At 31.9% G+C, this 13,379-nt stretch overlaps 1 protein-coding gene and 1 long non-coding RNA gene across 2 annotated transcripts; one reads left to right on the top strand and one right to left on the bottom strand.

Moving 5' to 3' along the window:
- Positions 1 to 6,332: 6,332 nt before the first annotated feature.
- On the top strand, positions 6,333 to 7,280 carry LOC140822380 (uncharacterized). The gene is made up of 2 exons (XR_012115957.1): positions 6,333 to 6,426; positions 6,782 to 7,280. It is a non-coding gene; the product is annotated as an uncharacterized lncRNA (long non-coding RNA).
- A 2,543-nt stretch (positions 7,281 to 9,823) lies between these two features.
- Positions 9,824 to 12,303, bottom strand: LOC140822376 (29 kDa ribonucleoprotein A, chloroplastic-like). The gene is made up of 5 exons (XM_073183132.1): positions 11,863 to 12,303; positions 11,269 to 11,370; positions 10,777 to 11,079; positions 10,304 to 10,409; positions 9,824 to 10,141 (listed from the first exon to the last, which is right to left on the bottom strand). Exons 1-4 carry the CDS (start codon positions 12,208 to 12,210, stop codon positions 10,347 to 10,349), a joined length of 816 nt encoding a protein of 271 aa, XP_073039233.1. The 5' UTR covers positions 12,211 to 12,303; the 3' UTR covers positions 9,824 to 10,141; positions 10,304 to 10,346.
- Positions 12,304 to 13,379: the final 1,076 nt, after the last annotated feature.

Genomic DNA, 13,379 nt, shown 5'->3' with positions numbered 1-13,379 from the left:
GAATATACAACATTAACATATTTCGATATCCAAAAACCCCCTTGTTTCCGAATGTTCTCTAGCTCCATCATATGCCAATAACTCAACAATCTTGAAAATCTGATCTCCCTTTGGATGTGCTTTGTCCCCTGTAGTAAATAAATGATTTATCCCCCTCATATTAATCCAACTACAGCCCAACTCCTTTTTAACCTCTGTTTCCTTCATAAGTTGCCGCATTGTTGCGACCTCCTTCCATTTTCCAGCCAAAGCCATAATATTAATAACCATTGAACATGCACTCGAATTGAAGCGTTCAAGTTTCAATATTTGCTCAGCTGCAAAGACACCCAACTTAAAATCACCCCAAATCCTACATCCATTTAATAATGCCCTCCAAAAGATTGATGTTGGCTCAAAAGGAAGCTCCATGATAACTGTATATGCTTCTTTAAGTTTTCCAGCACGTGCGTACATGTCTACCATAGTGGAAAAATGTTCGGGTCCCGGAAAAATCCCAGAATCCATTTTCATTGAGAGAAAATACTGCCTCCCTTCCTCCACAAACCCGCAATGGCTACAACCGTGTAAAACTCCCATATAGGTAATACTATCAGGATAAAACTGAGCTTTTTGCATCTGATGGAAAGCCATCATTGCTTCAATCCCATACCCATGCTGGGAAAAACCAGTGATCATAGCATTCCACGACACAAGATCAGGTTTGTCTAAGTCAAGAAAAACAGCCCTTGCATGGTGAATGCTTCCGACTTTGACAAACATAGAAATAGCTGAGTTCCCGACATTTGTGTTGCCATGAAAGCCTCGTCTGAGAAGCTGACAGTATATTTGCTCACTCATTGAAACCATTGCCAGATCGGCACAAGCGGATAGCGCACTTGAGAACAAATGAGGAGTTGGGTGAATTCCTACCAACAACATTTCTTTGAACACCATCAAGCTCTCATTCGCGAAGCCATTTTGCTGAAAACCTGACACGATACAAGACCAAGAAACGGAATGGGCATCAGGCATTTGTTTAAACAATCGCCAGGCATCATCGACAAGTGAAGAACGGCACAATCCAGTAATCACAGCCGTCCAGCTCACCACATCTTTGTCAGGCATTACCACAAATAGCTTCAACGCCATGTAAATTCTCTCTGCTAGCATACAAGCCGTGATCATTGTGTTCCACGAAAATGAACTCCTCTCAGGCATTGCATCGAACAACTCTCTCGCATTTTCAACCATTCCATTCTCAGCATAGCACCTGATCATCACATTCCATGAAACTAAATCCCTCACCCTCATTTCATCAAAAATCTTTCTCGCATGATCAACCTCTCCTTTGAGCGAAAGATGTGACATTTTTTGGGTTAGTCTCACCAGAATTTCATTCTTTCGACTGCTTAAAGAATGCCCTGTATCCACAATTTCGGGGAAATGAATACCCGCGTGTAGAGTACGTAAAAAGGGGGATTTGAAGATCGTGGAAACATATATTGATTTGGTTGAGTTGAGATTGAACCTTCTTTGCACCATATAATTTCTACCAAACTGGTAATCAGCTAATATGATTAAAATCCCAAGATTTCCCGGCAAGAATAGGCTGAATCTGATTCAAATTGGATTACAAATTTACGACAATACCTTATTTTAGCTATTAGTAAACCTGAGGGTAAAAACATATAGGTCTAATTCACTTCTACATTGGTCAAAGGTTTAATATTTTCTTACATTTCACTCAGAATCTTGAGTGAGTCTCATGTGAGATAGTCTCACGGGTAATAATCCATAAGACGGGTCAACCCTACTCATATTCACAATAAAAAATAATACTCTTAGCATAAAAAGTAATATTTTTTCATGGGTGACTCAAATAAGAGATCCGTCTCACAAATACGATCCGTGAGACCGTCTCACACAAATTTTTGTCTAGAATCTTTTCTCATCTCAATTTTTTTTTCTTATTCTCATCCTCTGACTATTTGGACATAACCAAATCGAAACAGCCCCAATATTATTTTTCGCATTTAAATTATTGAAATTGAATTAATTTCATATATGTTTTAAAAAATAACAGGTCTATTGTAAACGATCTCACGAATCTTTAATTGTAAGACGGGTCAATCATATATATATTTATGATAAAAAGTAAAAGAATAAACACTCTTCATATATGGACATAACCAAATCGAATCAACCCAAATATTATTTTTCGCATTTATTGAAGTTGAATTAACTTCATATATGTTTTAAAAAATAACATGTCTCTTGTGAAACGATCTACAGATATTTAACTGTAAGACGTGTCAATCATGTATATATTTACGATAATAAGTAATACTTTTTGTATAAAAATTAATATTTTTTTAATAGGTAACTCAAATAGGAGATATGTCTCACAAAATTAAATCGTGAGACCTTCTTTGTATAATACTTTTGGTACAAAAATAATATTTTTTTCATTAGTTACCCAAATATGAGATATTTATCACAAAATTAAATCGTGAGACTGTCATACAAAAGTTTTTTGTTTAAAAAATTAAATAATTAACATTTTTTGGGGGATATAAATATTTATGATTTTTAAAATTTTAATTACAGAATAAAAAAATTTATATGTAAATTATATAATTTAAAAAATTTCTATTAGGCTTCCCCTCACGACAGATTTGCACCTAATTATGAGGTTATATAAAGATCAATTCTTACTTCCAGATATAATGTTGAAAATAAGAGTTGCTTCTTCGGAATTTGTCATAGATGACATATAAAAATCTTTTAGCATTCTAGTTTTTTCTGCAAAAACTTGTATGAGACGGTCTTACGGGTCGAATTTGTGAGACGGATCTCTTATTTGAGTTATCTATAGAAAAGTATAATTTTTTATGCTAAGAGTATTACTTTTTATTGTGAATATAGATAGGGTTGACATGTCTCACATATTGATATCCGTGAGACGGTCTCACATGAGACACACTCTTTTTCTAATTGTTATGGAAACCAACAGTTTATAATTATTAAAAAAAAATCATCGTAACAATTTAAGATTTTTAACTATATTTTTTAATATAAGTCGAATATAATAAATATTATTATTAATATCATTTTTGAGGAAATGTGAAAAAACTATATTAATATTTTCATTTTTTGACGATTAATTATTTTGAAAAATATAGTACTTGTACATTTAATGCTCTTGGTTGAGCTCTGCGACTTTGTTAGAAATAAATAATTCAAACGACTTCTGAATATCTGTTACAAACCGCATAACATCAGTACCTGTTACACGGTTAAGATTTTTGACAAGTATCGTGCAGTTTTCAAAAGAAATATTTTATCATACCTAGCTCATGAGCTCTGCCACATGAGAAGATCAAAAGTCTAGTTTTAACCACACATATCCGGGATCCACCAATTCATATGTAGGGTCCACCAAATTCTTTAAAATCAACGGCCCAGATCATGTTGGGCACTGTCCCCATTGGTAGTATCGACCTTTCCGTTTTCAAATAAGATTTTGACAAGGTTGCTTTATGCTTTCTTCCAATATTTATTTATCGAGGTTCCTTTATGCTTTAGCCTTCAGCTAATCTTCGGCAGGGCTGATACTTCACTGATGCAAGACATTTTATCCTTACTTTCCTATGTCACATTTTGCTTACAATAGATATGGGTTTTATTAATTTTACTTAATGTTCTTAAATTAATCATTGTTTTGTTATCACCGAAACTTATTAGCTAGATCCAACAATATTTAATTTGAGTTAAAAATCTGGACTACATTTCTTATATATATTGTTTTCTCCTGCACATGCATGGGCGTCCTGGCAGTGAATGTTATTCTTTCCTCCTCAGATGAGGCGATGTCCTCGGGAGGGGCACATCTAAGATATCTGGTGTGGTTTTCTCAATCTTTATCTCTTATGTTATAATAAAAAATTATTATGTTCATATTTAAATTACCATGACTCATGAGGATCGCTTGTCCAAAATACTTATTGATTTTGGGAAGAATCGAATCGAATCATCTAAAGTTAACAACATGATGATGATGATGATAATAATAAATAAAAATAAATAAATAATTTAAAGATGTAGGGGATACACTCACGTCACATACACTATCTTGCACGTTAATTTAAGAAACAGTAAAAAAAAAATATGATTTTTCAATAATTAAAATGTTCTTGGATGAAAAAATTCCAAAACAATTTTTTTATTTATTTTTGAGCTCTCCCTTAAAAATATGTGTCTATAATTAGTTTTTATTTAAATTATTTCAAAAATAACATTAATTTTTATCATTATATCCAAAAATATTTGTATGGTATGTATCCATTATCTTTAAATTATCTAATTTCTATTATTATGTGGTTGAATTAAAAAATATTTCCTCTCATCATATGCAAATTAAAAAAGTATAGATTAATTTGAATTTATTTAATTCTTCCAACAATCAACGGTCATTAAATAATAATTCGTTTAGTTAGAGGCAAGGAAATGATGTACATAATACACATGGATGATGGATCCGGTTAGAAATATATAAGAAAATCTGTTTTCCTCTAAATAATATAATATAATCATAACAAATAACAAGCGATTCTCGTTGGGATTTAAATATTAACATAATACTTTGACTACTTAATATAATGTAGTCCTCGTTATAAAATATATATTTAGTTTGATTCATTTTGATTCTACTTACCACAATTAATAGGCACTAAAATAACAATTCATATAGTTATAGTAAATGAATAACAGGTTGTCTAAATACTAATGTTAAGATAAGTTTGAGACTATTAAAAAAAATTTCATGATTGAGTTATTAAATGATAATTGATAAAATTATTTTTTGATCTAAACTGGAAAATCAAATAATTTTAAAATAAATTGTGATAATACCTATAATTGAAAGAAATGAAGAAGCTGTGTGTGTCAGAATTGAGGCAAAAACTTGTGTGAGACGGTCTCACGGGTCGTATCTGTGAGACGGATCTCTTATTTGGGTCACCCATATAAAAAGTATTACTTTTTATGCTAAGAGTATTACTTTTTATTGTGAATATGGGTAGGGTTGACCCGTCTCACGGATTAAGATCCGTGAGACGGTCTCACATAAGACTCACTCCAGAATTGATTGTGTAAAACAAATAAATGAACATATATTTGTTTCTGAATGTTCGAGGACCGAATTCCTCTACGTTTCTCATTCTTTTATCTTCAGAAAATTTCCAATGGAAGACTTATATTTATAAAATCATGTTGCATAAATTCATTTCAACTGAGATGACTTACTCTTAATTGAGACTACAAACATACTCAGTCATTAAAGACGACAAGTCCTAACTGACCTATTATTGATCAACCAAACGATAACACGGTTGATCAACTCTAATTTCTACAATTGTTCTTATCAAACTGATATGAAAGTTTGATAAGAGTGTGAAACAACAAGTTGTTGCACGACAATCAAGTTGTGCTCGAATGCACGAAGTATTCCTTGTTTTAAAATGATTACTTGTGTAGTGTAAGCATGAGGATTAATGTTTCTCTACATGAGAGAATGAACATCTATGGTCATCTGAGAACATTAGTGCATTCTTAATAACACATATATGTTTTTTTTTTTTTTTTGTGTGTTCTTGATCAGCATCTTTTCTTCTGTCTTTTTTTCCCTTCAAGCATATCAATCTCTTTTATGTCAGCTTTTATCAACGTTCATATTTGATCTACTCGAGACTCCATATCGTTTTCTGGAAAGATCTGGTGTACTTTGTCCTAGATTGAGTATGTCTCATATGAAATGGTCTCACAGATCTAGATGAACGACACGGTCTATAATTGCAGTTAATTAAAAGTAATATTTTTTTCATCGGCTGGATTAAGTTGGAGATTTATCTCACAAAATTGACACGTGGGACGGTCTCGTAGAAGTTTTTGTATTGTCCTAAATTGTAGAGACAATAAATATTTTTGTCCTTTGTATTTAACGACCATCTTAACAATGCAAGATTTATGGTTTTGGTTTGTTTGAACTTGGAACAGATGACTTGTCATATCTTTGACTGATCATCTATCTGTTAGCACGTTAATTGAGTACGTTGTCTTATTTAACAAATATCACGCAAATCTTGACTGATATTAATTTTAGTTTATGTACGTATAAAAATTAAGAAATATTACAAGCGATTCCCATGTGATAAATATTTAATCATGATACTCTACTTCCTATATTTTTTAATTAATATGAGCTACTCAATAATTTATTTAATAATGCATATATTCCCTAAAAGTATGGCAATTTCCTACTATAAAAGGATATCTCCTCGACTTTAAATTCAATCAAAACACACTTTAAATTCAAACAAAACACATCAATGGAGAAGGCATTACTCAAGCTAGCTTTCTTGTGTCTCCTTTTGGTTTCTACGCCAAGTAATCTTATTATCTTTAACACTATTTTTTCTTATTTTTAATCACAATAATGCTCAATTTGGTATTTAGTTACGACTTCATTAATTAAAATATGGAGTGCAATCAGAATGATCATTATATATATATATATATATACACAAACATATATAAATCCATGTCATCGGCGCTATTTATTTATTACACATATTGTTGATATATTTGCTTGTACTTTTGTTTTTCTTGCGATCCTAGTCATTTTGCAATGTTCCGCCAGCATCATGTCAACAACACATCGATGATGTTCCACACCAGTACTCCCGAAAGAAAAAGGACTAACATTTTGAAATAATTGAATATTAAATACGTATATTTGCAGATTCGGGATTCGTAAGAATGAGCACTTCATCAATGGCGATGGCGACTACTACTCCATCGAGGAAACTCCTTCAAAGTTGCATTGATCCTCTTAGCCCAAGTGCTCTAACCACTCGTTGTGATATTGATGCCGATTGTTGTTCGGGCCACTGCATGTTTCAAAAATCGACCTCCCTGTTCGCCACATGCGTAATTTTTTAAACTCGTCACGTGATATATCCAAGACTGGTTCGATTCAAGTCTCGTATGTCTCCAAGCTTAGTTTTCATTTGTTTTCAATAATGATCAGTTAAGATAGATGATCTTCCTGCTGTGTACTTTGCTTGTTTAATTTGAGTTCTTGTCTTGTAATACTTTATGTTGCAAGCTGTTTCCCATCATCGTTTAAGGTTGATTGATTAATGAATTAAAAAAGCCTTATCGATGTTGGATGAATATTATTACTGTGTTGTAAAATAAAATAAAATGTTTGAATGAATAAAGATCGCAGTCCTTGTTCACGAGATAGATCAGTCGAGACTTGCCAAGATATATGAAGTTGTTAATTGGAAATTAAACGTATCAATATTAATACACAATCACTAATATTTATAATTTTTTATATTTGTATTGCCTCATAATAAGCAAAAGAATAAACATTGTCCGTATATGGACTTAATCAAATCGGATCAGTCCAAATATTATTTTTCGTATTTAAATTATTGAAGTTGAATTAAGTTCAGATATGTTTTACAAAAATTAAATCATACCTTTTTGGGGATAAATATATTTATCTAAAAAAAAATAATTACAAAATAAAAAATTTATATGTAAATAACATAATTTAAAAAAAATTATATTATGCTTGGCTTTACATAAGATTCGCACCTAATTATGAGGTTATATAAAACTCGATTCTTATTTCTAGAAATAGTGTTGTTCTTTTGAATTTTATATAAATGACGTATTGAAAACTTGTTGGCATTCTAGTTTTTTTCTAATTGTTATGTAATTTATTTCCAACCAATAGTTTATAATTATTAAAAAAAATTCATTGTAACAAATAAATCTTTTTTAAATCAAATTTTTAATATATGTGGAATATAATACGTATTATTACAATATTTTTTTTTGATGGTACGTATTATTACAATATTATTTGTGAGTAAATGTGAAAAAATATATTTCTATTTTTATTTTTTAAGGGATTGAATATTTGAAAAAAAATATATTCCCTCTTCCAAATAAGTTCTAGCTTCATCCATGACGTGGCACCCATCTTGATCTTGTTAAACATGTCCTTGTATAGGGTTTTGTAAAGAATATTTTTGGTCACATTGTTCAATTTTTTGATTTTTTATCTTCTGTTGTTCATTCTATTTTTGGGTTTTCCGTAATATGAGAAGAACTTTATGTAGTGAAAACAACGGTGTTAATTTCATGAACTTATTGAGTTCATATGTAATTATATACCAATAATCATGGGCTACTTAATGTGTTTGCATGCGAATTTTTCAGGTTTCGTATTTTTCATTAAAAAATGAGATTGTTTTAAAAGATTTCATCAATGTAGTGAGTATTCAAATGATTGAGAATGTATTCTCAACTGAAATCAAGATTCACAATGAGCTGGATTCTGCAGATAACTTTAAGGTATAGTTTGGTACATGTGATATATAATATAAGGATAAATTAAGGATAAATAAGATGTAAGATATTATATTTAATGTTTGGTATGATTTTAATAAGAGTGATTAAATTTATATATTAGATTATAATGACAAAATTAACCTTATCATAATAAATTTTATAATTTCAAAGTTGTTGCTTGAGTTCATATTTTTTATTTGTTCATACGCCGATATTGCTTACATGATTTATTTATTTTACCTAATTTTATATATTATATAATATGATAATTGATCCCTTGATTTTGTGAGTCAAGTCAAATATCAATTTTTAATGTTAATCGGGTGATACTAATAATTTTATTAAGGTTTATAAAAATTATTTATATAATTATCTCGAATTCATTTATATAATTATCATATTATATAATATGTAAAAATAAATAAAAATATTTATTTGATTTTAATTTCTATCAGTATAGATTTATAAAAAAAAACATTTATATTTTAAGGGTAATTAAGTCATTTGTAGTGTATTTTATCTTGAAATAAAACTTATCACACCTAATAGAAGGGATATTTTATCCTTCTAAAAAATTATTTATCAAGGGCCCATGATATTGTCATGAGCTTTTTAAAAATGTACCAAACATGGGATAAAGAAGATTATTTATCAATCCTTCCCTTATCCCATGTACCAAACTACGCCTTGTGTTTGCTTTGATGTATGTTGTTGGATTAATTTAAATAATACATTCTCATCAATAGTTTGGAAGCAAATTTCTGTATGTATTATTTATCTAACATTAATCATATTATCATTGATTAAGATTTTTTTTAAATTACAGGTTATATTGACATTCATCATATTGCATATATTATATATTATGTTATGTTAAAAAAATATTAATATGTTAATATTTAAATTACAACATACGTGAAAATCTGCCAATAGTGTCGTGCATTCTTTAAGTCGTAAAGCTCTTTAGTTGGAATCGACATTCAAATGATGTAATGACAACTTTTACCTATTTCGGTTGTGGTAAAAACTTGTGTGGGACGGTCTTATAAATCGTATTTTGTGAGACGGATATCTTGTTTGGATCATCTATGAAAAAATATTACTTTTTGTGCTAAGAGTATTACTTTTATTGTGAATATCGATAGAATTGACCCGTTTCATAAATAAAAATTCGTATGACTGTCTCACAAAATACATACTCTTTGTTTGAACGAAGTAGTAATCAAATACACGCTTCCCGACGAATGTGTTTCATTCAAAAAAAACTTATCATGACTCGTGAGGATCGCTTGTTTAAAACGCCTATTGATTTTAGGAAGAATCGAATCGTCATATATTTTATGATTTGAAGATAATTGTTTTAAGTCAACCACGTGATGACAAGAATAAATAAATAATTTAAAGATGTAGGGGATGACAAATATATATTTTATAATTAGAAATTGTCCCCGTTTTTTGCAACGATTCGGGGGACCCAGAACATAATTTCAAACATGTACGCAAGTAACTCTTCATCCACTAAACGTAAGTTTCTACGATCCAAAAATGTTAATCCTATAAGAAAGTTCCCATTCTCAGAGGATACACCAAAAGCTCCCAATCAAAGTAAATGCAGGAGTGAGAATTCGTAGCTGCAACTTGTACTGAGGCAGAATGGGAGAGCTCTCGTTTCGTTTCGCTTCGTTTCGAGCAGTGGTTCAAGAACTAATGCAGCTGCAACTCAACATATGATCTGATGCAGAGACAGAATACAGTTTGAAAATCACACTTAATGGAGGATCATAGACACAAAACGTAACAAGGATCACGTTTTACAAAATATCATTCGCAGAACACACATGAATGAAAAGTAGATGTAAACTTCGAAAGTTTTTCGAGTTAGATAGGTATATACCAGGAAATGTTTCATTGCTGGAGGATCTTGAAATATTGAGTTATTAATATTGACCCCTTGGACGGGACTCGGCAGGGCTAACTCGAATAGACCTGCCATTAAGGTCCTGCATTAAGAATGAAAGCACAAATAAGACTCCAAATTACAGAAATACAAGTGCAGAAAAACTATGTGATTAATTTTATTTTATACCCAAGTTTATCTGTCTAATTTTGGAGAAAGACATGAATCCAGTAATGGTTTTCATGATTCATACTTTAAGCTGATCAATCATGAGGATCGATTCATTACTTATGGTGTTAAAAAGTACCATGAACATATGATAACTGTAAAAATCAATCAAGGTAATCAGGGACTCCAGAATGCTCGAACCTCCAGGAATCGAAATCAACCAACAAAAGTAGCAGCAACAAACCATGATTCCACGTGATATATATATGTGTGTGTGTGTGTGTGTGTGTGTGTGTACTTACAATTCCATCCAATGATTCAATGGCATTGTTGACCTCATCAGGTGAATTGTAAGTTACAAACCCGAACCCCTTCGACCTACCACTTTCTCGGTCATAAACCACCCTTGCTTCCTGAACTTTTCCTTGCTCGCTGAACAAGGTCTCGAGTGCAAGATTGTCCACACCCCAGGCAAGATTACCCACATAAACACGGTTGGTGCTATCGGAACTCGACCCTACCCTGGATCTGCCTCCGAATGATGAAATATCCCTCTTCGAAGGTGCTGGCCCTGAATTTACCCTCAACACTCTCCCCTGAAATTCCTGCATGAAATCCAAAAACTATGAAATGGTAACCAAAAAGACACTCAAGAGGCAGAAGCATTGAGAAGTAGCAATACACCTCAAACTCAAAATTAAGTAACACAATGATTCAAGCAACTGGTTTCTTTGGATAGTACTCGTTGGACTACCCAAAACCATGTAATTATGAGAACGAATATGGAAGCTTACGTATCCATTGAATTGTTGAGCTGCAATTTCAACTTCATCGGTAGTAGACATAGTCACAAAGCCAAAACCCCTACTTCTTCCTGAAAGCTTATCATAGATAACCTACAGAGTTGATAACACGGAGACACAGAAAAATTAAATGGATTAATTCACTTGGAAAAACATTTCAAATATTGCCTACTTGCTTCAATCATACTTCCTCATATCTGTCCACTCAGCCAAAACATCTGTATATGAAATAAAGACGCTACAAAACAACTTAGGAGAACCAAAATTCGTCTCAACACACACTCGAACGAGATAGCTAGAGCTTAAAACCTTGTAGTGCATTTGGATGAAGAATTGTTCGTTACCTCTTTTACATAAGGTTTCTTTTTTTTTTCAAGTAAAAGTTTTTTTAAATATTCAGTAGGCTAAAAAACTGTGGCTTCCAGGGTTTTCATGCTCTCGCAAGATAATAAATTCTTTTTTCATTATTTTAAAACATAAAACTGCTTCTGCGTTTTAAAAAAAAAAATTCAAAAGCTCTACTAAAAGTGCTTGTGGTGGCTAAACTACCATGAAATCTATTCCATACTGTAAAATAAAAGTTACCTCGACCATCTCCACATTCCCGGCTCTTCCAAACAACTCAGCGAGAGCAGCACTGTCGACATTGAAAGGTAAATTCCCCACATAAAGCTTCAGTTCCGGCGAGAAACTCGAGTCCTCTTCGTCTCCCGTCTCCAACCCTTCATCCAAGTCAGATGAAACCATAACTTTTCGGATAAAGCTGGAAGTGGGGTGGGTGTAATCTTCGACTGAAGGAGGAAACATGAGTTTCGGCAGAGGTTTCAGACAAGAGGGAGGGAAGAGAGGAGCGACGGGGGCGGACGAAGATCGGTGGAGGGAAAGGGGCTGTGGGGCGACGGAGAGGAGGTGGAGGGATGCAGCCATTGCCATTCAGCTGTGCGGTTTGAAGGGAAGTTCTCGAGGTTTTCTGCTCTTCAACAAGATATTGGGTTTTGGACAGAGACACGGATCGAAGATGATGTGTAGTAAATATTGAACTTAAATAATATTGTGTAGATAAGGTCTTTAAGGGCGTGTTTGTTTATAAGTGCCAATTTTATTAAAAAAAAAAAAAAAAAAAAAAACCAAATATCGTTTCTCTGAAACCGAAACACCGAACCAATTTAAAAAGCAACAATCTCGATAAGCAAACAAATTAACCATTTTGAGGGAAAAAATCTGAAAAAATAGAAGAGAAACTTTTAGATGTGAGTCTAGACGTGTATACAAGTCGATTTGAGTTCAATATCATATTGTTCGACTCGATTTAATTTTGTATACTTGAACTGATTAATCTATTTCAAGAAAACTGTTAATTGGATCAATAATCTGGGAGTTGTATATATGGGTTTGGACAATCCTCCTCTTTTGAGCTAGTTTTTGGGATTGAGTTAAGTCCAAGTTCCAATCTTAACAAAAATATGGTTTCATTGGTTGGATAACCAAACAGCCATGCCGATGCTTCGGATCCATTTGGAATTGTTCATGCTTTCTTCCTTATAGGCGCATAAACACACTGTTTTTGTAGACTTGGGCTAATACCATCAAACGAGACTTAAACGGACCACCTCGTTTGGATCCCGTGTCAGAGTGGATCGGCCCATCAAATTTTTTTTAATTATATTATTTCAATTGTTTATATATAATTGATTATTTTCGAAATATATATTACTTTTTATAATTTATGAAATTCTATATATATAATGATTTATAGGTGACTGATGATTATTGAAATATTTATATTATCTATCTTCATAGGTCGATGAATTTGAAACTTTACAATAATTAATTAATGTTTGATTTTTAAAATCTACGTTTTTTGTAAATTTTTTTAATTTATGGCGAGTTTGTCTCTTTAACATGTCGTTGTTGGTGGGTGGGATTGAGTTTTTCCAACTTCAGCAGTGTTTGAAAGCTCTAGAAAATACATCTACGCGAACATGAAATTTATGTTGCTAATGCTAACTTAGAAGGCATTATCAATCAAAAAAATTAAAAGGCAATATGCTGCTGGTAGATATTATGATCATAAATTTCAAGATCTGGTTTGATGGTAGTTT

Source organism: Primulina eburnea, unplaced genomic scaffold (genome assembly GCF_022965805.1).
Source record: "Primulina eburnea isolate SZY01 unplaced genomic scaffold, ASM2296580v1 ctg809, whole genome shotgun sequence".
Taxonomy (NCBI): domain Eukaryota; kingdom Viridiplantae; phylum Streptophyta; class Magnoliopsida; order Lamiales; family Gesneriaceae; genus Primulina; species Primulina eburnea.
This window is presented reverse-complemented; position numbering and strand designations above follow the sequence as displayed.

Excerpts from the sequence above, each read along its gene's own strand:
- LOC140822376 (XM_073183132.1), bottom strand. The coding sequence starts at position 12,210 with ATGGCAATGGCTGCATCCCTCCACCTCCTCTCCGTCGCCCCACAGCCC. Across the intron at positions 11,371-11,862 it reads GGAATGTGGAGATGGTCGAG|GTTATCTATGATAAGCTTTC; the intron begins GTAACTTTTATT and ends TCAACTCTGTAG. Across the intron at positions 10,410-10,776 it reads TTGAATCATTGGATGGAATT|GACCTTAATGGCAGGTCTAT; the intron begins GTAAGTACACAC and ends TTCTTAATGCAG.